We start from the raw sequence: 26,305 nt of genomic DNA, 5'->3' as shown, positions 1-26,305 counted from the left end.
AAATGTATTGCTTTGCTTGTGAGTCGCAACACTTAATAATGATGCCGCAACTGGACAAAAATGTCCAATAATTACATCTTCTATTAAAAAGGAAACAAAAACTAATTTTAATCTGATGTGTGGGTCAGTTTGACTCAAATTTCAGGTTAATTCACGCATCTCAAATATCGCTTTTACATCGCAAAGTGCAACCACGCCGTAGAAATGTTGCAAAATGACGTGGACGACAACTTCACAGTTTGCAAATTCAACATTAGCAACGTCGGCAATGTTCGCAGCTCAGTGGAATACGGTCTTTAGAAAACGTGAGACTAATTGCATTGGTTTGTAGGAAAGAGGAAACGTTTAGGAAAAAGTAGGATGACAAACAATCTTACAATAGGTATAATGCACCATTAAGTGTTAAACTATAGCGAACAATTGTCAATTGTCTTTTTTTTTTTTCTTCTTCTCAACTGTGGCTGATAGAGTAGTTACTGAAATGTAGACACTTGTGGTATTGAATGACTATTCACATTGGACACGTCTGCTACTAGATTAACAGTTGTTTTGAGATACAAGTTGAATTCATTCAATGATAATGCTTGTAACTCAAAATGATCCCAAATATTTTCCATTGAAATGCCATTAATCTGTCCCAGCCTTACCCCCCAATGTGTATTTCAATTACTAAAAAAATGCAACTCCTTAATATTGGGTTTTATAAAAGCATACAGAAATATTGCAAAGTGAAACCTCAATTTAATGGACTGATTAGCAGGGGGATTGTCCATTACATTGAAGCACTAGTCCCCTATACAGTCCAAATTATTATTTTATAGTTTTTTCCTCGCCTAAAAATGCCCAGAACAGAACAAAGTTGTAAATAAATACAATAATTATTAAATACATAAACATTATATATGAATATTAAGGGTTAAAGACAAAATAACAGCTACTTTAGTGGGGCCGTTTTGAGTGGACTAATTCTAATTTCTAACTAATTTCTATCTGTTGAATCTCGGGTCCGTAGGTTCCGAGTCACTTTAAATCGAGGTTGCACAGTAATTAAATAGAATGAAACTGTTTTTGTCCCGCTGCATCAAATGAATAGACATTGTGCTGCTCCTTCTGGTGTGCTACCTTGGGGTAGTATGAGACATACAGACGGATGAGTCAAAGCATAAAAAAAATAAAAAAATAAAAATTGCTCACACAAATAGTATCTCGAAAAACTCACGGGTGAGTCACCCATGTCTCAAGGCCCCACTATAATAGTGACACCGCTATTACATCCCTTAATATATTTTTATGTTCAACAAATACTGTATATTTATGCTGAAGTAGTGTTATAACAATTGAGACCAGTCTTGAGTGTTGCACATTTTGAAGGTCTTGGTCTGGTCTCGGATTGGTTCTTGTCTTGGATTCGGACTGGCCAGGATTTTCCGTAGTGCCAGTCGAGATCAGCACAGATCTTTTAGGGTGTATTCAGACCAGAAAAGTTCTTTAGTCCACTTGGTTGGAACGGACCAAAAGCGGACTTTATTTTTTTGGTGCGGTTCATATTCACACTGTGCTTTTTGCAAGCGGACTATATTGCGGAATCACGTCGACCCACGTGACGATCCATGCTCCCATTGGACAAAAATGACGGGGACTGTACGTGTACGAAACCCGGAAATAGAGGAAAACGTGAAATTCCGACGTGCTGCATTACTGCTCTGCATATTTGTGGGGTTATTACATGCAAGATATATGCGAGCGTCAAGGGCAGCTCATTCAATGGAGGTTCCGCCACGCTGTTTCTAATTTTGGAACGCGTCGTTGATTGCGTGTAGTAAACGGAGGAGCAGTTGCACTCCACTTACCCCGCCCCCATCACAAAATGCTGAGAGCAGCGTGGCTAAACAGAATACGGATAATTATGAATGAATTTAGCACAATATTCACTAGCGGGCAAAATCCCCCCCCCCACCCCCCCCCTACGCGATACTTGACTACGATGGCTTGTTAAGTCCAAAAAGGCGCATATGTCCAGCAGTTGGAGCAGATCAGCCGTGGTTTGTATTCAGACTGCAAAGCGGACCGCGCCGAGTGCGTTTGGAAGCGGACCGAGACCACCTCGAAAGGTCGGTCTCGATCCGCTTGTTTAGTCCGCACCAAGATTCGTTTGTGTGTTCAGACCTGCACAAAAGGTCCGCACCAGCGTGGGAAACGAACTCTGGTCCGTTTAAAGTGGACCAAACAGTGCAGGTCTGAATACACCCTAATTCTTCAACTTCATTAATGTGATAATATGGAGAAACACGGGATAAAACAACTAATATCTCTTCGTTGACTCTGTCTTCCCAAAAGTCTTGGGGCCCTATTTTTATGCAAGTGCAAGTTCTTGCACAAAGTGCAGCCGAAATGTGTGCATGCGGGGTATTTTCCTAGACGAGTTTAGGTAGAAGTAGGAGTTTGTTCCATTGTGTGCTGTTGTGGGAGGGAATTCAGCTGATTTCCGTCCAATCAAAGTGGCTCTTCTCATTCCCTTGAAACTCGGCCCAGAGAGCGAGCGAGGTCTACTTGACATATATGCAATAGAGGTAAGATCGAACCTAAAAAATCCAGCCCGACCCGACCCAGGCCGGCGGACATTAAAGCCCGACCCAGCCCGAGCCCGACCAATTAACTTGATTTGCAGGCCCGAGCCCAAAGCAAACCCGAAATTTCAATTTATCCCATAGTATTTTTGGCAGAAAAAAAACGCAAGATTTTTTCAGGTTAGTTAATCTACATATGACATTTTAGGCCCGAGGGTCGGGCTCGGGCTGCGGCTCGGGCTAAAGATCTTACCTCTAATATGCAAGAGATCACAACACGCAAAGTACATTTCACTCTTTCACTCCCAGCCATTTTCACAGAAACAATCCCGTTCGCTCCCGTCTGTTTTATTGGATTTTGACTGATTTTGCAAGGCCCACAGAATATTGTGTTCTATTGCTATAAAAGCATGGAACCTATCAAAAGAAAGATTAAAGTCTCTTCTTTCATCAAGAAAAAAAAAAAGTATGTTTCTATCTGTTTCCGTTTTGCAGCAATTAGCATTAGAAGAGAGCTAAGGTTCATCAGTTTTCACAAATCTATTTAAAATTGTAAGTAATTTAGCTTTTTTCTAGATGGCCCTGGTTGATCTCCTTTGCTCTGCTGCCACCTGCTGACCGTTTGTGTAATAACTACCATTTCTGCAACCGTTCTTTGCAGTTGAGAGGCTGCATCAAAGCCTTCTGTATGCTCTAGCATAAAAAATAAAATAAAAATAAATGTATAAATACGTCTTTGGGACACTTAAAACATTCACAAAAAACAAAACAAACGTATTTACACGTTATTGGGAGCAAATGAGTTAAAAGGAAATGTAAGAAGATTTCCACTTGAGGATGACGTAAAGCAGGCGGCTGTGGATGGGCACTTGGAGACTGCTTTCCATCCCCGATCTTGCATCCATTTGTGCCCATATAGACAAAGAACCATTCGCACGAACCACATCACAACTATGAAAAATTCATTCTTCAAGTAACCTAACATGCAGAGTGTATTTGGAAAGTGGAAAGAAGCCATAGCAGCCTGAGAAGATGCACACAATCTCATTTGTGGTTTCATAAGGAAGGCTTGGGCTTGTCTTCGTTTTACAGTACAGTTATACAACTCTGGAATCAATTAAGAGAGCGCTGCAAGATTAAACAATCAAACAAAAGATAAATAAGAGGATTTCAGTCAACTTAATGGACTTTGGGGCCAGTTCTGCTTAATGTGTTTTGTCATAATAAATATAAACAAATCAATGACATGAACACTCTTTAAATCTCAATGATTTATGAGTATGAATTTATAATTTTGCAATGGTCTTTTTTCTTTTTTTTTTTTTTCTCAAAGCAATACAGTATGGTTTTTTTGTGTGTATTTTTTCACTGCTCATACTTTTATGATTTGATTTGGCATTACCAGCAAACATACAAACCAGAGCAAGCCATGGAATCAGTCCAAGGGTAAATTATTTTTTTACCAAAATGACCTGCGACAGCAAACAACTGTTTTCTTCTTTCTATTGAATCCATTTGCTCTTTAACTATGGTTCTGTCTCTGCAGCTTATCTTTAATGTAACTAACATGTAACCTTTTCTATCTGTTGCTCGTCTTTAAAACAACTTATCTTACTTATTCCTTTGTTCTTTTTTTCCTGCTTCCCTGGCACATGTACCTCCTCATCACCTTTTCCCCTTCCCTTTTCTGCATTTCTGTCTTTTACTTCCTCATCTCCTTGCTGCCGAACTCATCCTCACCTAGAAGTACCGATACCCAGAAGAAGAAGGGTCATCTCTAGGCCCACCAAAATTCCACCAACATAGCTGCCATCAGCACCCAATGGGAGTTGCCAAAGAGCTGACTGATGCAAGGACTCTCAGGAGCGAAGGGATGAATCAGGGGACCTGGAGAAGAGGGAGAGGGCACAGTGGAACTTTGGAAAGAGACATGGGAAGGGACATGGAAAGCTCCCTATTGAGGGATGGATCTCTTGGTCGCCGAGGGGATCTCCGGGGGTCAGAGCTGGTTCAGGTGGCAGAGCGACAGCTCTCCCAGATTCAGCATGTCCACGGTTACGTCACTCATGCACACATCACACCTGCTCAGGTAACCAAGTTGTCTTTTCATTTGCCCGCCCGCCCCACTATTTGAGAAGCACTGCTTTAAAGCAACATGTCTGGCTTACTTTTTCTGCATGGCTTTTCCTTACCTATCAACTTCACACCTAATTATACAATATGGCCAGGTTGGTAATCTTGGATTTCCTTTGAGCTTACACAGTTGAGACATTAATGGGCTTTGGTGAGGGTTGTTACTGTGCATCCTTGTTGGGATGCTTATTTACTTCAATCACTTTGGGAAAATTGAACTGTAACTAATGGGTGGGTTATCACTCTAAGTGAAGTAGTGAACGGACAACCTAAACACAAAAACACATTGACAGAATTGTTGCTTTTTAGCTCCATCTTGTGGCTCAACACCTCACTCCATCATTCCATTTTTTTTTTTTTTTGCGCTTCTCTTCAGTCTTATTGTGTATGCGTATGCGAGTGCATGTGTCGTGTCTACTACAGTTTGTGTGTATGTTGTCCTGTTATGTTTTGAGAAGTTTACAGTCATCATTAAATAGCTCTTATCATGTTTTATATTGTCATCTTGACTGGTCCTTTAAAATAGCACACGCACCAATAAAATAACAAACTTGTTCACATCATATTTGTACATCGCTGTTGGTGAATATGCACAGGTTATTTTAACTTCCCTCCCAAATGCTTCATCTGGCGTGCTTCTGTATGACAGATGGAACTGCCATCTTGTTCTCCCCATGTACATGTTCCCTTCTCGCTGCTTTCATTGCAATCACTGTTTTTCTCTATCTGAAAATAACACACTCCTTTTCTTTCTTTTAATTTTTGTATGATTTATGTTTTTGTCATAATATATGGCAGCTAAACATGTATTTATTTTTTTTATTAATTAAAAAAATACCATCAGGATCCTAAGAATGATTTTGACAATGTAAAAAAAAAAATAATTTTGAGCACTTCAACTCTTTAGAACAATTGAACACGAATATTTAACATTTAAAAAAAAAAGGAATTTTATAGACGTCCCTTACTGTGTAAAAGTCTTTGGGCACCAAAATGTTTGTTCCTTATGATGTCAGGTTTTGGGCACAAATTGTAATAATCAAACATTTAACTGACAACCTAATCATTGATAGTGTGAAAACTTGAATGGAAGATAGAAGCCCGTAGTGTGACATAAGTCATCAGATGGTCTATTGTTTTTATTCAGTAAAATAGCCCCCACCCCACAACTCATTCCCACCACCCCATTTCCATCAAATTGACATAGGCCAAATTTTATAGATGAATCGCTCAGGCTGAGTATATATTTGCAAACAAGAAAAATGCTGAAGTACGAGCATGTAACTGTTACATGGTTTGAGTGATACAACTGTAATCCACCGACCTCACAAACTCAGTGAAAATGTTTCCGGGTTTAACATGGTGTTCACTTGATAGTTCAACAACCCACCGGCTATATAAATATATTTATTGTCTTAACTGGATTTATTATTCCATATGTACCTATGGAATAAATAGGTAAGAGTGTGGTCTCCGTCACCAAAATTCACCAAGCGGGTACGTAGCGTGGCATGAGTCTGTGAGTGGGAATGTACACGCATTTTCCTTGAAAAAATCAAAAAGTAATAGGTTAGATGGCTGTGAATGTGGCAAAATTCAAATTCAGACGGGTTTCTGTCCAAGCCATTTCTCACAGGAAGGATTCAACCTGATGTGCAAGAATGTGCAATGCGGTAAAGTAGCTTGATTGGTTTCTCTGAATGCATTTGTTCTGTTTATTGAACCGTTCATGGAATTGTCTGCAGCTATTTCTCATAGTTGCCCACCAGTTCCGTCTTGTTTGAACTGCAATTGTGTGACTTAAACTCCGACATAGGGACACCGTTCTTCCACACAGTTAGAGGGCTTCTTCTGCATTCTTTGTTAATGAATGAATGAATTTATTTTCACCAGTAGAAGTACCAAAGTAATAATATAATGTAATATAAGTAATTGGTACTGTTAGCAGTACTTGTATAGAAACACCCTCAATGTGCTGAAAATGCCTTGCTAAACTTTTAACTTATACTAAAATAGGTTTGTATGTCTAGCATATGCCTACACATTCCTACAGTATAGCCACCTAAAGCCTCCAGTGGCAAGAACATAGGCTATGTCACAGCTGGTGACTCGTGACTTCTTCTATGCCGTGGCGAGAGTAGCTAGCCACCAGCTAGCTCGCCGGCTAACAGGCTTCCGCACAGCACAAAGCCTACTGATGGTTGTCTCATCCGATATGTCACTGCCTTGCTTAGTGTTGTCATATGTACAAATAAAACAGACACTTGAGTGAAAATTCACTATTTTTTTTTAGATACAGCTGTACGTTATTCAGTCTGTGCCTCATAATATAAGATATGTGGCAGACATTTGAGCACATAACTCCTGCTAATTATAAATTGCTTTGTGTTTCAACACTGATTGGACGTGGCCTGAATTAGCACCAAATACATTACTTGTGAATTGAAATAACATCACTGAGCTGTTCTGTAAATTGTGGCATCCAGAGAAGTGTTTATGGTAATTGCATGCTGTAGCAGTAAAAAGTGGCCCAATAAATATATGTAACTTACAATTGCACCGGATAGTCACTCATAGAACAAAGGTGTTCAGTTGTTATGTTATCACTAAGGGCCGTTTTTACTGCACCCAGATAGCCAGGAAAATATCGTAGAAACACAATCTCCACAATTGAGTACTACACAATTTTTAGTCTAGTCTATGTTTTCAGCAATTATCTTCAAATTTTTAATGTATAGAAACTAATCTCTGAATTCACTTTACAAGGTTTTTAAGTAAATAGAGACAATTTAATAAACAGTAAAATTATTGAATAGTTAATGACATCGTAGGAAGCTATGTATTAATTTTGTCACTCCGAACCTTCCTTGTTTCACTACAGTATATGCTTTTCAATAACTGTGGAGAAAAAGCTACAAGAAATGTGCTGAATTACACAGTGCTGATGTCTATATATCATAGGAAGAATCTCCAGAGGCTCCATTTGATGGCGAGGTCTGGCCTTACCCAGAAGGGGAAAGTTTGAATCAAGGCGTAACCCCATCATTCTCTTCCCTCTATTCTAAAACCCATGCCTGTTACCAGGTAAAACTGCCTCTGTCACTTTCATGAGTTAAACATTGCATTATACTCAAGTTTAGGTCATTGGTATATTGTTTTTATGTTTCTTGTTAGTTTCCACCTAGCATTTTGATTTTTTTCCTTCCCTGTGTAGCCTTCCTACACAGCCCCTGGTAATATGTATTACTATTATTATGATTGTTATTATATTTTTTTGTGTGTGTGTGATTGTTCGATGAGACAGGTTTTGGTTGTAGTAGTGCGTTTGAAACAATTGGAGGCAGCAGAGGTCTAAGAGCTAACCTCTGATGCATCCACAACAACTATTGTAGGAGAGGTGGAGTATAGACCACCATTCACACAACTGCCAATTTTAGACAGAACCATTCAATTTTAACCTTCATTTTACCTTGTCACTTTAATGCAGTGCTTCTCAAATAGTGGGGCGGGCCCCCCGAGGGGGACGCGAGGCTCCATCAAGGGGGGTGGGCGCGGGTCGCGTTTGACCTCGGGGAACATGCTTTTTATTTTGATTTGATTTGATTTTGATTCTTGTATATATAACCGGGTTTAAACATTTTATTTTAAATAATAGTAAATTAGTATTGTATTAATAATGAAATAAGTTTAAATATATAAAGTAAAAGGGTTAGGACTAGATAAGATTCTAACTTCTTCCTACTCCCTTTTGAACATGTAAATTATGATTAATTATTTGATTGCGATTTTCTTTTCTTTTCTTTTGATTACCGTTTTTTTCCTCTGTTTTGCTTGTTTATATGTTCAATAAAATCAAAAATCAAATCAAATAATAAAGTGCAATTGCACCTCCACTACATTAGGGGGCAGTGTCTCTCATTATTGGCAGAGTGTGCACAGGGAGCATTCGCTAGGTGGTGTAGGGATTTTGTTTGCACTGAGCATGCGCGCTTTGCACACAGCAAAAAAATATCAGCACGTTAAAGTTTTTTTTTTTTTCCAATATTGTGCTTCTGAGTTAATGTTAGTGATCAGTTTGAATGCATTATTATTTATTGATTTTATGTAATTTTATTTTTCCTTATCTATGGTTTGACATGGTCAGTCAAAAATGTTTATAGTTTAATTAAGGATTTAATTTTATGTTTTAATTTCAGATGCACTTTAATTTTTTTCCGTTACAGTTAATAAAGCTATTCTTTGTTATAAGTTGGTCCATATTTCTTTTTTTATTCTCTTATACGTTAATTCGGATACAGTGTTATGCAGAGGTGTGCTTATAACAATTTTATAGACAAATTATACTATTTATAGTCGTTGGCGGCGAGATGTTTTCTTCTTACTGGGGGTGCATGACAGAAAATAATTGAGAAGCACTGCTTTAATGGCCCATCAACCTGCACACGGTTTTGGACAGGGTCATGAAGTCAATCGTATCCCAGTAGAACCCATGCAGCAACAGTTTGAAGATGCAATACATATATAGAAAAGTCTCAACCAAGGCTTGAAACCCAAACCTTCTTGCTGTGAATCTGTATTGAGTCGTGCTCTATGATGCACCCTTCTGCTTCCACAAGGTGAACTTCAACTCACACTGCCGTATATTTTGTGCTGCACACCATACATAGAAAGAACCTTATTACACACATGCAGGATATAGATGGCTGTGTGAAACGGGAGCTTGAGGTGCAGGTTGGTGCTACTCAATGTCAAAACTTGCTGTCTGTCTCCCGCTCACAAACAATAAGACCCAAAGCTCACACAGAGACTTTAGTGGCCCTTAGTCATTAAGATAATGCGGATCATTTGGATTGAAGGAAACTTAAAGATGACTAGTGAGTGGCATGAGATGGGATAACAAGACCAAGGACAGATTATTACTGAATGTTAATTACCATGCCAGTAAAATAATGAATTCTTATTTCCCTCGATCCTGTTGATGTGGTAATTGAAATAAAAGGTTCATGAAGACCCCTATACACCGTATTCTGCAAATATGTAAAACGTGCAAATATATAAACATCAATATGCCCTTTGACACTCTTAATAATTTAATATGATTTATTGTATTTTGAGGTTTTACCAATGCCCATATGTGAACTACTTAATCTCTGTAAATGGAATGCTCAGAATTCAAAAGCCCCTGAATTTGTCAAACATGGAGTTTGATGAACATTTTCTTGAAATTTCTCACACAACAAAAGATTTGTAACCATTTGTAATCATATTTGACATCATTCAGCATACAGCATATTTACCAAAACTTAATCTATTCTCAAGCATAATGGACTGACTCCATTGTATTGTGTTTTTTTAGTTTTGATTTATTGTGACGTGACAGCATAAGTTTAACAGTGATGGTAAAGTGATGATACTAGGGGTGGGGGATATTGCAAAAAAATAGAATATCATTTGTTGGTATTTTTTTATTTCTAAAGTCACAATTTAGATTGTATCATATTTTTTGTTAATAATAATCAATACAAATTAAATTACCGTAATTTCCGGACTATAAACTCCTACTTTTTTCACTTGCATTGGACCCTGTGGCTAATATAGCAGTTTATCCATCAGGTCATGGGGGGGGGGGCACTATAAAGGAAGCGCAAGAGCACCAGGTAGAGCAAAACAAACAAGTGAGCCCAAATGCAGTAGGAGAAACAGAACGAGAGTGAGACAGTTTGCGCCCTCATTGTGGGGGGAAAAAAACTTGAGAAGTGTATATGCTGCTTCATTTAAGTTAAAGGCAATCAACCTGTTGGATTCTGACACTGACAGAGGAAGAGGAGTTTTTTTGGTTTTGAGAGTAGAATGGCGGTGATTCTCTGCCGAGCAATGTAAAACGCCTATATAGAAAGCAATGTAAGCTTCTGTTACATTCCTAAAGGGACGATCAAAACTCTTGCGTCTGTTGAATGACGAGGGCACCGCGTGGGGGGAGCGTGACTTTCCGGATCGCACGTTGTTTCTTTTGTTACGCTACAAGGTTTACCTTGTTTTCTTAGACTTAGACTTAGACTTGGACTTGACTTTATTGATCCCTTTGGGATGCCTCCCTCTGGGAAATTTACATGTCCAGCAGCAATGAGAACAGATAATAAAATAAAAAATCAATCAATTAATAAGGTTATTACACCAGAGATTGAATTAATAATAACAATACTAATAATAAGAAGAATTCAATAAATAAGGTTATTACGCCAGAAATTTAATTAATAATAATAATAATAAGAAGAAGAAAAATAAAATAAAATAAAAAATTCAATCAATCAATAAATAAGGTTATTACACCGGAGATTGAATTCAATAAATTAAAGTGCCATATTTGTGAAGTGAAGTGCATGCTACACCCTCTTCCCCCCAGTGAGGAGTTGTAGAGTACAATGGCACGGTGGACAAAGGAGTTCTTTAGTCTGTTGGTCCGGCACTTGGGGAGCGTCAGCCTTCCACTGAACAGGCTCCTCTGACTGCTGATGACAGTGTGCAGAGAGTGGCTGGTATTGTCCAAAATATCCAGCAGTTTGTTGAGAGTCCTCTTCTCTGCCACTGTCACCAGAGAGTCTAGCTTCATGCCGACCACAGGCCAGCCTGATAAGCTTGTCCAGTCTGTGGAAGTCCTTCTTGGATATGCTGAGAGATTTGATATACTTAAAATAGTACACATGATGCAATGATGATGGTTCCGGAGTAGCACTATTTGTAATCAATAGTGGCTTTGCTAAACAAATTGCTATACCTGCACCTAGTGAACATGAATTTTCTTATGATCCTGTCATCTGAAAAAGTCCCTGTGTGTGTTTCCATCTCTCCCTCCAATCTCTTTCTCCTATAGAGTATAACTCCCTATATATCCTTTTAACAGTGGGAGACTGCGATAGAGCTTCCCTTAACAGAATCGAACAGTGGACTAATGGAAGGGCTGGGAATGAGCCAAAATGGTTAGGAACCAATACAAAAGACCACAGCCGACTGATTTGGCTGGAGTCTGAAATAAGATACTTTTAAGATTGAATTCATCTGATTTATATTTTTTTACTGTCAAGTTGTAAATTCATGAAAATGTCTGTTTTTCATCGCTTTTCATGGGACCAATTAGCATGTGTTGAATTTGACTGACGCTTTGCATAACAAATGAGTGGTGTTGTGCACTGTGTAGTTTCTGGTGTATTTGATGTACGGAGGACCCGGAAAAGAGGGCAAGTAGTGGGAGTTAGGCCAGCTACAAGTGATAGAATGTTTAGTTACGTTATGCGAGTACCATAGAAAACTGTTTGCTGCTGAAATGGGATGGAATGTGACTATAATATAGAGTGCAATATGAACATCTTTACCAGCTAAAAATACACGAAGCGCCTCTTGCTGTTCAACATTGAACAAGCTAACGGTAATTCTGCAAGAACAGAATTAATTGCAGCGTCTATTCCTCCATGTTAGGTTTGTTTATTTTCCCCCCGGCGTCGGTGCTTCCTGGTTTTGTCACAGCTGTATATCCTTCCCCAAGCACAATGTCGCTCTGTGATTGGTCCGAACCAGCAGTTGTTCGGATCAGTGAAAATCAACGGGCTCGATACAAGATGTATCCTTGGGAGTTTGTAAACTCACAAATACCGCAAGAATTCATCTTGCAGAGCAAGATTAGTAAGGGATGTCATCAAGCTGAAGAAGTCCTATCGGGCCTTTTTGGCCTGCAGGACCTCGGAGGCAGCTGCCAGGTACTAGCTGGCCAAGCAGAATGCAGCTTTGGTGGTCGCTGAGGCAAAAACTCAGGGAGGAGTTCGGAGGGGCCGTGGAAAACGACTTCTGGACAGCTTCGAGGAAATTCTGGTCCACTATCCGGCATCTCAGGAAAGGAACGCAGTGCGCCATTAACACTATGTATAGTGGAGATGGGGGACTGCTGACCTCAACTCGGGAGGCTTTCAGTAATATATGCTAAAAAAAATCCACACGGCAATATATCGTTGCTGGCCTTATTACAATACACGTATCGATACGCAGGCGTCAGAATTGAGACACGGGTGCCTTTGCAGCTTGCATTGTACCTAAAAACAAAAACATCCCATGTCTTTGAAGTTAATTGTCTTCAATTAGTGCACATGCAGGAGGAGCGTGAGGGTGTTGTTGAGCAAGGAAATAGACATGAGTGCCTTAAGCCTGGTACACACATAAAGGGAATCTGTTTTTGTCCCCATTTTTGGCCATTCCCAACCAAGAATGTCAAAGGCCCGACAATCTTATGTCTTATAAGATTGTCTTATAAGATTATCTTAATGTTTGAGCTGAATTTGTCCCGATAATTGGGTCCAAAGCCAGTCAGAGCCAACAATCTTAAATAATGAGCATGTTCAATATTTACAACTTCTACTCCTGCACAGTCACAACTTGGAAAGACGTGCTTCAGAACCGAAACAAGGCACCGTTTGATTTTACGTGAATCGGTGCTCGGAAGCACCAACCCAAATCGGTCCATACAAACAGTACCATCTTCGGTACCCATCCCTAGTCACTAGGGGTGTTAAAAAAATATCGATTCGGCAATATATCGCGATACTACATCGCGCAATTCTCGAATCGATTCAATAGGCGACTGAATCGATTTTTTTTTTTTTTTAAGAGCTCAGAATTGTTCATTCGGTAGTCTTACCGAATCAACGTCTTATCATCATTGCCTTTTTTTTTTTTTTTTTTTTTTTTTTTTTGGTGTGTGTGAATCAATTTTTAAACTTCCATTTTTAATGGAAAAATATTCAACAAAACCTTGAGCATGGAAGAATGTTATATGAACGGAACATTAAGCCTTAATATTTTATTTTAATGCTCTTCAAACATGAAACAGATTACAACCTCTATAAGACTGAAATTTCAGATAAATAAATAATACATTTTCATATAAATCTTACACTCTACAAGCTTACTGATTAGTATTTTCTGAATTTGAATGAAAACAAATCGCAACAATCGACTTATAAATTCATATCGGGATTAATCGGTATCGAATCGAATCGTGACCTGTGAATCGTGATACGAATCGAATCGTCAGGTACTAGGCAATTCACACCCCTTCTAGTCACAACTTTGAAACACATGCTTCAGAACCGAAATCTGGCACCGTATTACGTGAATCAGTGCTCGGAAGTACCGACCCAACTCCAGGGTTATTGATGGTTCATGAAACTTTTTATCCAATGTGGCTAAACAGTATAAAAATTCCCTAACCACCTACCGCAGAGATATTGTAGACCAACTAACAAACACACACCACTTCTGGGAAGATGGATTTTTTTGGGGGGGGGGGGATAGGTATAGCTTGATGGCTAACTGCACATTGTAGTGGTAGAAATGGGCAAAGTTCTTATAAATAAATCGCCACAGATGGAAAAAATGTGGGCACTTATGTACTGTTTCTTGGTTTGCATCATCTCGTCACCGTTTTAGCCCACACAAAAACAACCCGAAACACCTCAGTAATTCTGCACTAAACTGATCTCAGTCTTTGCACGTTTTTTTTCCTTACAAAATATTTTATGTACTTACAAAAAAAAAAAAAAAAAAAACTCATGTTTTTTTCCAGGTTATTGAATGTAGGTTAGTAGGTTATTGAACATTTAGGATTTGTTTTCATTTATTGGAGTATGATTTTCATTCAATAGTCTCAATACATCCAACTGTAATCATTACTCCAGTACACTTTTATTTAATTACATTCAAGTCCAGTGTTAATGTTTGAACTGTGCAGAATGTTGCAGTGGCCTAGCTACTAGGGGTGTGCCAAAAAATCGATTAATAAAAGAATCGAGATTCTCATTTATTAATCGAATCGATATTATTATCCAAAAATCAATTTGATTTAAATTAGAAATAAAGAAGAAGGGGAAAAGGCAGTTGTAGCCCACATGCTGTTTTTGTGGAAAAAGGCACTTACAATACAAAATTAATAAAAAAAAAAAGACACTTTTAATGTCTCTAGTTGTCATTTTGTCTTGCAAAGCAGACTTGAATAGATCATGACAATGTTGTGCATATCTGTAAAATGAAGCAGAAATCATTTGTCAATCAAATCATTTCGAATCGAAAATCTTTTGAATCGAGAATCGAAAATTGATTCTAAATCGAATCGTAGACCCAAAAATCGTAATCAAATCGAATCGTGAGACAGTCAAAGATTCCCAGCCCTACTAGCTACCATAATAAATGCAAGTGTATTTTAGGAATAAAACTTCTACCTCGTTTTTAAGAACACTTAGGACCACTATGCTATCGTATTAAGATGCTGATCCAAATGATGGAACTTGTAGTGTCATTTATTTTATTTTTGTCTGTATTGACACGACGTGAGGAGGTAGGACTCAGACGCAGATGTAAAGTTGGCCAACAAGGCTGCAGCTTTAATAACACGAAAACCAAAACGCCTCTTAAAGAGGGAAAAAAGGCTGAACAAAAAGAGCTCCACACGGGAGATACAAAAAAGGGCACTCAAAAACAGGGACAACAAAAGGCGCTCCACAAGGGAGGAAAACCAGGGCAAACTAAAGGCGCAAGACAAGGCAAGGCTAGACATCAAACAAGGACTGTGGTACGAGGACTGAGAGGACACTTCCATGCACTGAGATATGTGACACTTCGGCACAGAGGGGAGGAATCAGGTGGCTTTTATGTCCGGGTTGATTGGGAACAGGTGGTGCTGATCATGGGCGTGGACCGGTAATCATTGAGCTGCAGGAAGGGTAAGTGACCTGGGGTGAGAGTGGAGTCAGGACTATCAAAATAAAACAGGAACATGACTGTAAAAACAAAAGCATGAACCGCCACTCTGGTGGCGGCGTGACAGTACCCCCCCCCCCCTCAATGGCCGGCCCTTGACGGCCTTTCAGCAAGGAGTCCAAAAACAAGGGCGGGTGGAAGGGGGCACGGAGGTGGGAACACGACCCACCCATCCGTCCCAGACAAAAAGGCAGTTCAGGAGGGCGTCCATGACGCCAGACGAGAGTCCCGTCGGGACCGTTCCGAAGACCTTTTCCTAGCGCAGGATCAGGTTTGGAAAGTACCAAGGGGATCCCGTGGATAGTTTTGACTTGGTAGACCTGGCAGACTTGGCAGACTTGGCAGACTTGGCGAGGCGTGGCAGACGTGGCAGACTTGGCGTGGCAGATTTGACGAGGCGTGGCAGGCGTGGCAGGTTGGCAGGCGTGGCAGACTTGGCAGGCGTGGCAGGCTTGGCCGATCTGGCGTGGTGTGGTAGACTTTGGCGTGGACGGCTTAGGCGTGGACGGCTTTGGCGTGGACGGCTTTGGCGTGGACGACTTTGGCGTGGACGACTTTGGCGTGGACGACTTTGGCGTGGACGACTTTGGCTTGGACGACTTTGGCTTGGACGACTTTGGCTTGGACGACTTTGGCTTGGACGACTTTGGCTTGGACGACTTTGGCTTGGACGGCTTTGGCTTGGTCGGCTTTGGCTTGGTCGGCTTTGGCTTGGTTGGCGTGATGCAGAGACCTGGCGTGACTTGATGCAGAGACTTGGCGTGACATGATGCAGAGACTTGGCATGGCGTAAGGTCTTCGAGCTGCGCCCGGCGCGGCTCGGGGGCTTGAGGCGGCGCCCGGCGAGGCTCGGGAGCGAGAGACTCAAGGGTGACCATGTTGACTGCGGCTGAGGATGCACTGGTCGCTGATTGGTCCAAAACGTGATCCTTACAATCATTTCCCCATTCCAGTACATTCCCGGAGTTCCAGTCGATTCGGGGGTTGTGTTGACGTAGCCAAGGATATCCCAGAACCAAAGTGGGAGACGAAGCTTGGATTACGTGGAAACGGAGATTTTCGATATGTTGTCCAATTCGTACTTCCAGGGGTTCGGTGATGTGGGTGATGCTGAAGAGCTCCTTGCCATTCAGGGCTCTGGCCTGGATGATCCGGGGAAGGGGTGCGGTGGTGGCTCGTACTTGCTTAACGAGGCCCCAGTCCATGAGGCTCTCGTCGGAACCGGAGTCGATGAGTGCTGGCATGTCAATGGTCATAGCATGGTGGCGTATCTGGGCTTGCGTGATTCTTTGTGTCTTAGCAGGTCGGGGTGACGGGAAACTCACCGGTGAACCTCTCTTCACGGTGCAAGTTCCAACCCGATGACCAAGTTCACCACAGTAGTAGCAGCGGCCTTCTTGGCGGCGACGCTGTCGCTCCTCTGTGGTTAACTGGGCCCGACCAAGCTGCATGGGTTCCTCGTCATTCCCACTGACCTCCCTCGCGGAGGATGACTGGGGAAATGCATATCGTGGAGTCTCACTTGCCAGTGGATGCTGGAGGGGTCCAGAACCGGGTATCCCTTGGAGTCCGCTGCTCTGCTTGAGCTCCCGCCTCCGATGATCAGTGCGGATGGCAAGCGAAATCAACGAGTCCAGGTCGCCGGGTAAGTCACTAGGAAGCAAGAGTTCCTGCATTGAGGTTGTGAGTCCCTTTAAAAAGTGATCATAGAGAGCTGTGTCGTTCCAGCCACTCTTGGCTGCTAGAGTTCGGAATCGGATGGCATAATCATTGACCGATTCTCTGCCTTGTCTGAGATAGCTGAGTTCTCGCGTCTTCTCTCGATCCATGTTGACTGGATCGAAAACTTGGCGGAGAGTCATGCAAAACCCGGCTGCGGTTGAGCAGGTCGGGGAGTTTCGTGCCCATTCCGCGGTGGCCCAGTCCCTGGCTCGTCCAGTCAGGTGCGAGATCATGAAGGCCACGCGGGAACGGTCTGTAGGAAAGGCCTGTGGTGAAAGTTCAAAATGAATATCGCATTCAGTCAGGAATGCCTGGCAGTGTCCTGGTACTCCTGAATAACGCTCCGGGGGAGCCAGTCTCAGACCTACTCCGGCCAATGCTGGAGTTGTGGTCGGTGGTTCAGCGGTGGTTTCCTGTCTCGTGGCGGGTAGCGTGGAGTGTTGCAGGTGGCTCATCAGCCCCTGCACCTGTCCAGCAAGTTCACCTATCCGGGTGGCCATGGCTTGCTGGACCTCCTCCAGGTGTGACAAGCGAGTGGCCTGCCTCCGCAGTGCAGCCTCCAACTTATCTGCTGAGTCCATGCTGGCCGAAGTGTACTGACACGACGTGAGGAGGTAGGACTCAGACGCAGATGTAAAGTTGGCCAACAAGGCTGCAGCTTTAATAACACGAAAACCAAAACGCCTCTTAAAGAGGGAAAAAAGGCTGAACAAAAAGAGCTCCACCCGGGAGATACAAAAAAGGGCACTCAAAAACAGGGACAACAAAAGGCGCTCCACAAGGGAGGAAAACCAGGGCAAACTAAAGGCGCAAGACAAGGCAAGGCTAGACATCAAACAAGGACTGTGGTACGAGGACTGAGAGGACGCTTCCATGCACTGAGATATGTGACACTTCGGCACAGAGGGGAGGAATCAGGTGGCTTTTATGTCCGGGTTGATTGGGAACAGGTGGTGCTGATCATGGGCGTGGACCGGTAATCATTGAGCTGCAGGAAGGGTAAGTGACCTGGGGTGAGAGTGGAGTCAGGACTATCAAAATAAAACAGGAACATGACTGTAAAAACAAAACCATGAACCGCCACTCTGGTGGCGGCGTGACATGTATAGTGTATACCCCTATATTTTGCACATGGAATTTTATTAATACACACAGTAACATTTTGTCATAATTACTGCATTATTACATTCAACAGCAATCGCAACTGAAGACAACAATCATTTACGTTGCGTAAATCACTGCTGAGTTTATATGGGCACTTTACGTGACGACACATGAAAATGTAACACTTGCTCTTCGGGAAGACGAGAGTGTATCGTGGATCACTCCAAAGAAGGTCGCGGGAAAAAGAAACAGCATTCGGGGTTGTAATAGCTCCAGCACAACTTTGTCTCATCACAACATAACAACTGCCACAATCGCTTCCCCCTCCTTTTCGTGTATCCTTCCGCCAATGATGATCATTTACAATTGTTCCATCCTCCAAATTAGAAACAAAATAGAGCCCCACAAATACAATGTGAAAATAAATCCTCTTAAAATAAAATGAAACGGGTACGAAATACAGTCCACGTACCTTTGATGTTCTTCTAACTTCGTCCAACTTCCGGCTCGTGAAAGCATCTGATTATCCTTCTTTTTACACACTTAAAGTTATCGTATTCCTTGTCGTGTCAAAGCCAGGGAACGTTGGCAAACCACGAAGATTTGACAAGAGTTTGCGTTCTGGACTGCATGATTAAATAGTGCGTCTGCTAGTATCAGCATTCTACTACCGTACTGGCATATGTAAACAATGCTGTGATACTGAATCCAATCGTGTGCGTCACTCGCCGAATCGAGGATTGTGGGATTACTGTATGCAATTTGCATACGACCATTTTTTATTTTTTTTTTTTTTTGTCTTATGGACACTTATGCCTAGTATAGCAATATTCCCCCAGTGCAAATTTGACAAAATTGGCCACGTCAATGTGGCAAGCATGGTGAATATTAACATCACCACTCCCCATTTCCTCTCGTCATTGGCGACGTGGCGAATGGGGCGTGCACACCCTGCAAATCAGTCCACACCTGAAAAAAGTACTATCTTGGGTACCCATCCCTACTGGTGTGTCTGTGAAAGCTGCTCCTTGGTCTACAGGGTGTGCACATTTAGACCAGGCATGCTACTTGGTGGTAAACCAAGAAGAACTGCTAACAAAAACATTTTTGCCATCCAGCATAATAAACACATCATTTAGGTATACATGTGACCGTTATAATAAAATGCAAGTAAATTAATGTGCAATATTGTGATAGGTATCGCCTTGAAAATCATATATTATACATGGATATCGCGATACGTAGCGTATCGTGACCCCTGTATCGTGATACATATCGTATCGTGATGTTGGCAATATCCAGCCCTAGTTTTGAGTCGGTGGGGAGAATATTTCGAAGACCTCCTCAATTCCGCCAACACACCTTCCTTTGAGGAAGCAGAGTCTGGAGACTCTGGATTGGGCTCTCCTATCTCTGGGGTCGAACTGAGGTGGTTAGAAAGCTACTCGGTGGTAAGGCCCCGGGAGTGGATGAGATCTGCCCGGAGTTCCAAAAGGCTGTGGATGTTGTGGGACTGTCCTGGTTTCCACGCTTCTATAACATTGCTTGGGCATCAGGGACAGTGCCTCTAGATTGGCAGACCCCCTTTTTAAGGGTGTGTTCCAACTATTGAGGGATCACACTCCTCAGCCTCCCTGGTAAGGTCTATTCAGGTGTGCCGAAGAGGATGGTCTGTCGGGAAGTTATTTGAATTCAGGATGAGCAGTGTGGTTTTCGTCCCAGCCATGGAACAGTAAACCAGCTCTACAACCTTGGCAGGATCCTCGAGGGTGCATGGGAGTTTGCACTACCAGTCTCCATGTGTTTTGTGGAGTTGGAGAAGGCATTTGACTGTTTCCCTCAGGGAGTCCTGTGGGGGGTGCTTCGGGACTATGGGGTTCCGAGCTCCATGACACAGGCCGTTCAGTCTCTGTAGGACCGATGTCTGCATTGCCGTCAGTAAGTCGGTTTTGTTTCCAGTGAGGGTTGGACTCCGCCAAGGCTGCCCTTTGACAGAATTTCAAGGCGCAGCCGAGGCATTGAGGGAGTCTGGTTTGATGGCCTCAGCATTGCATTTCTGCTTTTTGTAGATGATGTGGAGATGTTGGCTTCCTCAAGCTGCAATCTCCAACTCTCACTGGAGCTGTGCTCTCCGGGTTGGGGATGAGATCCTACGCCAAGAAGGAGTTCAAGCATCTTGGATGGAGGATGGATCCGTAGATCGACAAGCGGATTGGTGCAGCGTCCTCTTTGATGCAGATTTTGTATCAGTTCGATGTGGTGAAGAAGGAGCTGAGCCGAAAGGCGAAGCACTCGATTTACTGGTCGATCTACGTTCCGACCCTCACCTATGGTCACATGCTGTGGGTCATGACCGAAAGAAGAATATCCCATATACAACCGGCCGAAACGAGTTTCCTCCACAGGGTGTCCGGGCTCTCCCTTGGTGAGAAGCTTGGTTATCTGGGAAGGACTGAGAGTCCAGCCATTGCTCCTCCATATCAAGAGGAATCAGCTGATGTGGCTCATACATCTGGTTTGGATGCCTCCTGGAGAGGTGTTCTGGGTAGGTCCCACTAGCAGGAGGCCCCAGGGGAAAACCCAGGACACATTGGAGAGACTGTCTCTCGGCTGACCTGGGAACGCCTTGGGATCCCGCCGGGGGAGCTGTTTGAAGTGGATGGGGAGAGGGAAGTCTGGGCTTCCCTGCTAAATGCTGCTGCCCTGTGACACGACCTAGGAAAAGCGGTAGATAATGGATAGATAATAATAATAATAATAATTATGATATTGATGATAATGGTAATGATTATTATCATTATTAGAATTATGATGATACAAATGATCATTCAATAGTTTGAACATTAATATCTGGTCTTTGTCGTGCATTCAGGTTGAAAACGATTTGCGTTATATTCTGTTTCCATATACATTTTACACGTCCTAACTTCACTGGGATTTATACGTACATTAAATGCAGCCTAATCATGTTATCTTTATTTTTGTTCGATAATTTTGACAATTTTACTATACGTGCATGGAAAGGTTAATTATTGTAATCAAGAGAAAATGTATTTCTATCACAAATTATGTGATTTCAATCATAATAACAAACACAAAGTACAGTGCATACATTTACTCTGAGTGATGGAAATGAAAATGAATGTTTATCCATGTCGAAGGCCATAAGGACACGCAAAATAAGGAGCAGAAAAGAGGAGCAAAACCATACAACTGGCTGATTTTAACAATGCCTTTTCAATGCTTCAAAAGTGTTTGTTTGATCCTGAGAAAGTTTTATGAACTCTGTTAAAAGGTTCAGTGCAAGCTTGATAATCTATTACTAGCCATTACCAGCCTTAAGAGGATGTAAGGATAAAGTTCAGTCTTCGGATATTAAACATGCATGATGTGTGCTTTTATTTAATTGGCCATGAAATATTAATAGGGTTGGCATTCACTTGCTGACATTTGACAGAGGGGGGAAAGTGAAGGAGGCACATGAATGCAGGTGGTTATTTTTCCAGCACGTCAATGCATTGTGTTCCATGTTTCTAAGCAAAATAGTTTGTACTGTAGCAGTGTAAAATCTGTTTACAGTTTGAACTTATGTTGGTAGGCCCTTAAAATCTAATTTAAAATAGATTTCTTTTTTGATCATAAATTGCAATTCACAATCAAATGGTTCTATATTTTAACACTTTCCTATAAAGTACGTGTTTTAAATCATATTCACACTACTATTGTCTCAGTAATACAGTGACCTACTGACATAAATGTGTTTTCCTGATATCTTATACATGATGAGAAAAATATAGCTGTTTTGCTATTAACATTTAACTTAGACTAGAGGAATGGCATTGGAATGATCTGTTTACCCTTCCCATTATACACGTGACCGCACGCACACACACACATCTGTCCATTTGTTTTCTAATATGACAGCTTTCATCTCAGAAAGTTAATCAAAAATCTCTGTAGACCTTATATTTATCTGACAGTACCAGGTGTATTTCGGGACCCAGGAAGCTGTTGCCATAGCTACTGTTCCCATGGCAACACAGGAAGAAGCTTTAACGGGGGTCCCGCTCCACCTTTGGCTAATCCTTGGGGATGATACAAAAGCTGTTGATCTGTTTGACCAATTGTTCTCCCAGGATTCTGAGTATGCTGAATTGTGCTACTAAGATTTTAACTTCTGCTAAGGGTCATGCAGGGAATTCATCTGATAAGTGTGCTTCCCTCATGTGCCCATGGTAAGCCCTTGGAACAATTCAAAAGTTTCATAATTTTGAGAACACTGTCTGCCTCTTCTCCACTTCTTTTCCATCCGAGTCAGTGCTCAGCAACAGCCTGTTGTTTCTGTACAGGAACCTATGCATGTCATGTCTTCTGACTCTGCGTTCATGTGAGAAAACGTGAGTGTGAGTGTGTGGGAGAGCTGTGTGCTGCAGTATCTGCAAAAAAGCCTGAGGAAATTTTGCTTCTTCACACATTTAATCATAAAAGCATAGCACTATACAAACACCCAATTGGATGATGTTCACCCAAAACCGACCAACTTGGTGCTGTGAAAATATGTGGATAAAAGTATTATGTTCATGCTCGTTTCACACCTGTTAGCTTCTCCTCGTTGCTTCTGCTTGCAAAGACTATGCTTGAGATGAGGGGTCTTGCAACTATTTTTCAAGACCTAAACCAGTAATGCATCACTGTATACTGTATTTTTAAATGTACCACTGCATTTGTGTGAGTTGTATGTATGTATTTTGAGAATAGAATTTGTCATGCCAGTGTTTGTTTGGCATGTAGAAGGCATGGCTTGAACTAGTTTGGTATCTGGCAGTGAGGAAGGGAGTGAGGTGTCAAATTGCAGCTTCAAAAGACTATAAGACAATTTAACAGGGAGAGAGAGAGAGGGAGAGAGAGAGTGGGCGTAGGCGAGGTAGGAAAACAGAGGGAGAGAAGGAGCGACAGAATAATGTACTGAGAGATGTGAAGAGAGTGAGACTTGGGAGTAAGATGAGAGATGTCGGAAGGGACAGGATGGAAGCGAAGACGAGTTCCAGCATGATTGAAACCATCCTCCCACTTCAAATGCCTGCATCCTTCCACCTGCTTCCTTGCATCTGCCCAGCTACTCATCTGTCCCATACAGCACCCTGTCTTTTTTAATGGGAGCACACAAAAAGGCAAATTGACTGGCCGTTTCTTTGGCTCACCATACAGAGGAAGAGGAAGTGGAGAGGAGGTGGTTTTGGAGGAAGACAAAGATAGAGTGAGTTCCTTTCAATAATCAATTCTCATATGTGATCCGGTCCCCACTCCCTCTCAAGCTGACCACTCTTTCTTGAGTGTTTAGTTCAAGAAGATTTATGGACTCAGGATCTGGGGATCTGTTTTTCCAGACGAGGTTTGGGGACGATGGACAAAAAGTGGATTATCGAATGGACCGCATGCTTAGAGGGGCCGATGTTCCCATTGTAAAAAGGACTCTGTTTTCCTAATAGCTTCTACCTCAGGTTAATCTCTTTATCTGACAGCTGCTCTCATGATTCTTGGAACAAAAGGAGACGCTACAAGAAAATAGAATTACTATGCCTCTTCAATCCGTTGGAGCATGTAGTAAAGTTGTACTATACATTTGATGTCAAATCCATAATGGACAGAAGAACAAATCAGCTCGTAAAACGAAGAACCAATGCAAAAGCGTTTCTTTGTGAACTCTTGATTGTCTGACAGAAGAAGCTAACATACAGAGCAGAGAAGATGAACTATATTTTTGGCAACAATACTCTTTACCCCCGCAGTGGGAGGGGAGGTGGAACTTCTGGCGTTCAAGGTGCAGGGATAGGAGTCAAACAAAAGCTGGGACCGAAACGTGGCTCCTCGGAGGAACTGGCAGCACCACACAACTCCTCCCCATCCACCTCCTCTCCTGCCTCCTCGTCTCCTTCTACGTCCTCCTCTCGCTGGCAGCAGCTCCTTATGTTCTTCTCCAAGAGGAGTGCCTTCACTGACTGTATTACTTCTAGCCAGGTAATGTCACATGCTCTTTCTGAGTGTAAATTGTGCTTAAGGGGTGGTAGCGGATCTGGGTGGGAAGTCTGTAATCTAAGATGGGCTTTTGTGGTGGATGCCTGTGTGTGCGTTTTATCAGGTAGGCTGACTAGTTTCATAACATACCAGTACTGACAGGGTTCAAAGTCAGGTTTGAAGCAGCTGTATTTGTCGGTGAAATATTTGATCATGTTGCCAGGGAAGTGAGCCACAGTGAGACCCAGAGAGCTGCTGAGTTGCCATGGCAAAGTTATTCATTCAGTCTTTCATTTTATCATTCCAACGGCATAATCCGGGAAAGCCATATTAAAAAGTATCATCGTGAAAAAGGCAAGTGAGTCATCTAATAAGATTGATCTAAAGGTGTATCGCTTTCAAAATATTAAAGGTACAATAGCTGGATTCAAATATTTCAGTTCAGTTTTTCTAGTAGCAAAAATCAATTTTCATAACTCATTGCAATCTGAATAACTTGAACTTTACTTCAATGGAAGCATATGCCATAATCACTGTATGAATGGGTGCAAGCATCAACATTTTAAACACAATTTAACGTACTTGGAGGTGAATATACTGCATGTCTGAGCTTAAATTTTATTGTATATGCATATATTGCAATATGAGCAACTTTGGCCCAAGCAACACACAACTACAAATTGGTGATGTGTCCACATGAAGTGGCCTTGTTGCTCTTTATTACACCTCTGTATTCATGAACTTGTTAGACCAGTGTATAAACAGAAAGATGATTCACACTTCTTCATCATAATTATATTTACATTGTTCAGTTAACCTAACATAGGGAATATGTTTTAAGACTGTGAGGGGAAGATATCAAGGAAAACTCCTCCATGTTTTTGAAAACAAAGAGAGAACATTTCCAACTTAAGACAGCAGTGCTTAGCAGGTGCACCTTTGTAGTGCATTACCATTTTCATAAAGTCATAAAACAATTTTGGGGCCATGGTAGCTGCATTACACAAAACAGTAGTGCAACAAAGTACCTGTCTGCTCTGAGGACCCTTTCATCTTCAATCCATGTACACAAAAAGTAACACCGTTTCTATTTCTAGTAGACAGTTTACATTTTTTTGGATGATTGTTTGGGCTCATATTTTACAATTGCCTTACACTCTGCAAAGCAGCTGTCCTGAACTCAGGGCCCATGCTGATACATTGTATACAATCAACCATTTTTGAGAACCTCCCACATAAGTTTACAGAGTTTGGATTCTTTGAACAAACTGAAACATGTACCATTCATGCAAACAAAGCATACTGTTAGTGTGTATGAAAAGTCTAGCCAACAAAACAATTGTGTTTATGTGAATAACTGACTGTCATCATACTAAACAGGTGAAAGTATTGTATGTTCTGAACCCTGAGAGTAATGTAGGTTAATGGATGACGTGCTGCAAGTGCTGCACTTCCTAAGATGCCTGCCACCCCACAGTTCATCCTATGGAAAAAGTTCACCTAGCTTCTTTACAGTAATCACTGGCTCAGGTTTGCATGGCGTTGCCAGTTTTCCAACTAAAGCACTTACTGGCTGATACTCTTGTTATGTGTCTGCGTACACACGCGCGCGCACACGCCTACACACACACTGATTCTTGCTCAGTTCATGTGAGAGAAGCAAAGTGTCTGTGTCTGTGTGTATGTGGTTATAAATTTGGAATTTGCATTGCTCGTTCTCCCATTTGAGAATCATATTAAATTTTGCTTTATCTCACTGTACTTGTTATTGCACTTGCTCCTTCCTTTTACTTTCCTATGATCGTTCGTTTGTTTTCTAATCAAAACAATTAGCTGCAAAAAGTGCACTAACATCCGCTCCAACTTCAATTAACTGTAGTCTCCAAATGCAGTCCAAAAAAAAAAAAGTCTTCTAAAATGTGCTGGCATACATAAATAATAGGGATCTTTTGTCAGACCAATAC

At 41.7% G+C, this 26,305-nt stretch overlaps 1 protein-coding gene across 8 annotated transcripts in view; it reads left to right on the top strand.

The window, feature by feature from the left end:
• Positions 1-26,305, top strand: part of LOC144026558 (discs large homolog 1-like protein) — a 139,576-nt gene that overhangs the window by 34,507 nt on the left and 78,764 nt on the right. For 3 of the 8 annotated variants that reach the window (XM_077533271.1, XM_077533278.1, XM_077533276.1), the window contains one exon: positions 4,315-4,656. The exons of 1 other annotated variant lie outside the window; for it this stretch is intronic. In XM_077533271.1, the coding sequence (XP_077389397.1) occupies positions 4,315-4,656 (342 nt within the window). Of the gene's footprint in view, positions 1-4,311; positions 4,657-23,310; positions 24,345-26,305 lie in introns of those variants that run through there. 4 more of the 8 variants (XM_077533270.1, XM_077533277.1, XM_077533275.1 and 1 more) reach the window with 2 other exon arrangements.

Source organism: Festucalex cinctus, chromosome 10 (genome assembly GCF_051991245.1).
Source record: "Festucalex cinctus isolate MCC-2025b chromosome 10, RoL_Fcin_1.0, whole genome shotgun sequence".
Taxonomy (NCBI): Eukaryota; Metazoa; Chordata; class Actinopteri; order Syngnathiformes; family Syngnathidae; genus Festucalex; species Festucalex cinctus.
This window is presented reverse-complemented; position numbering and strand designations above follow the sequence as displayed.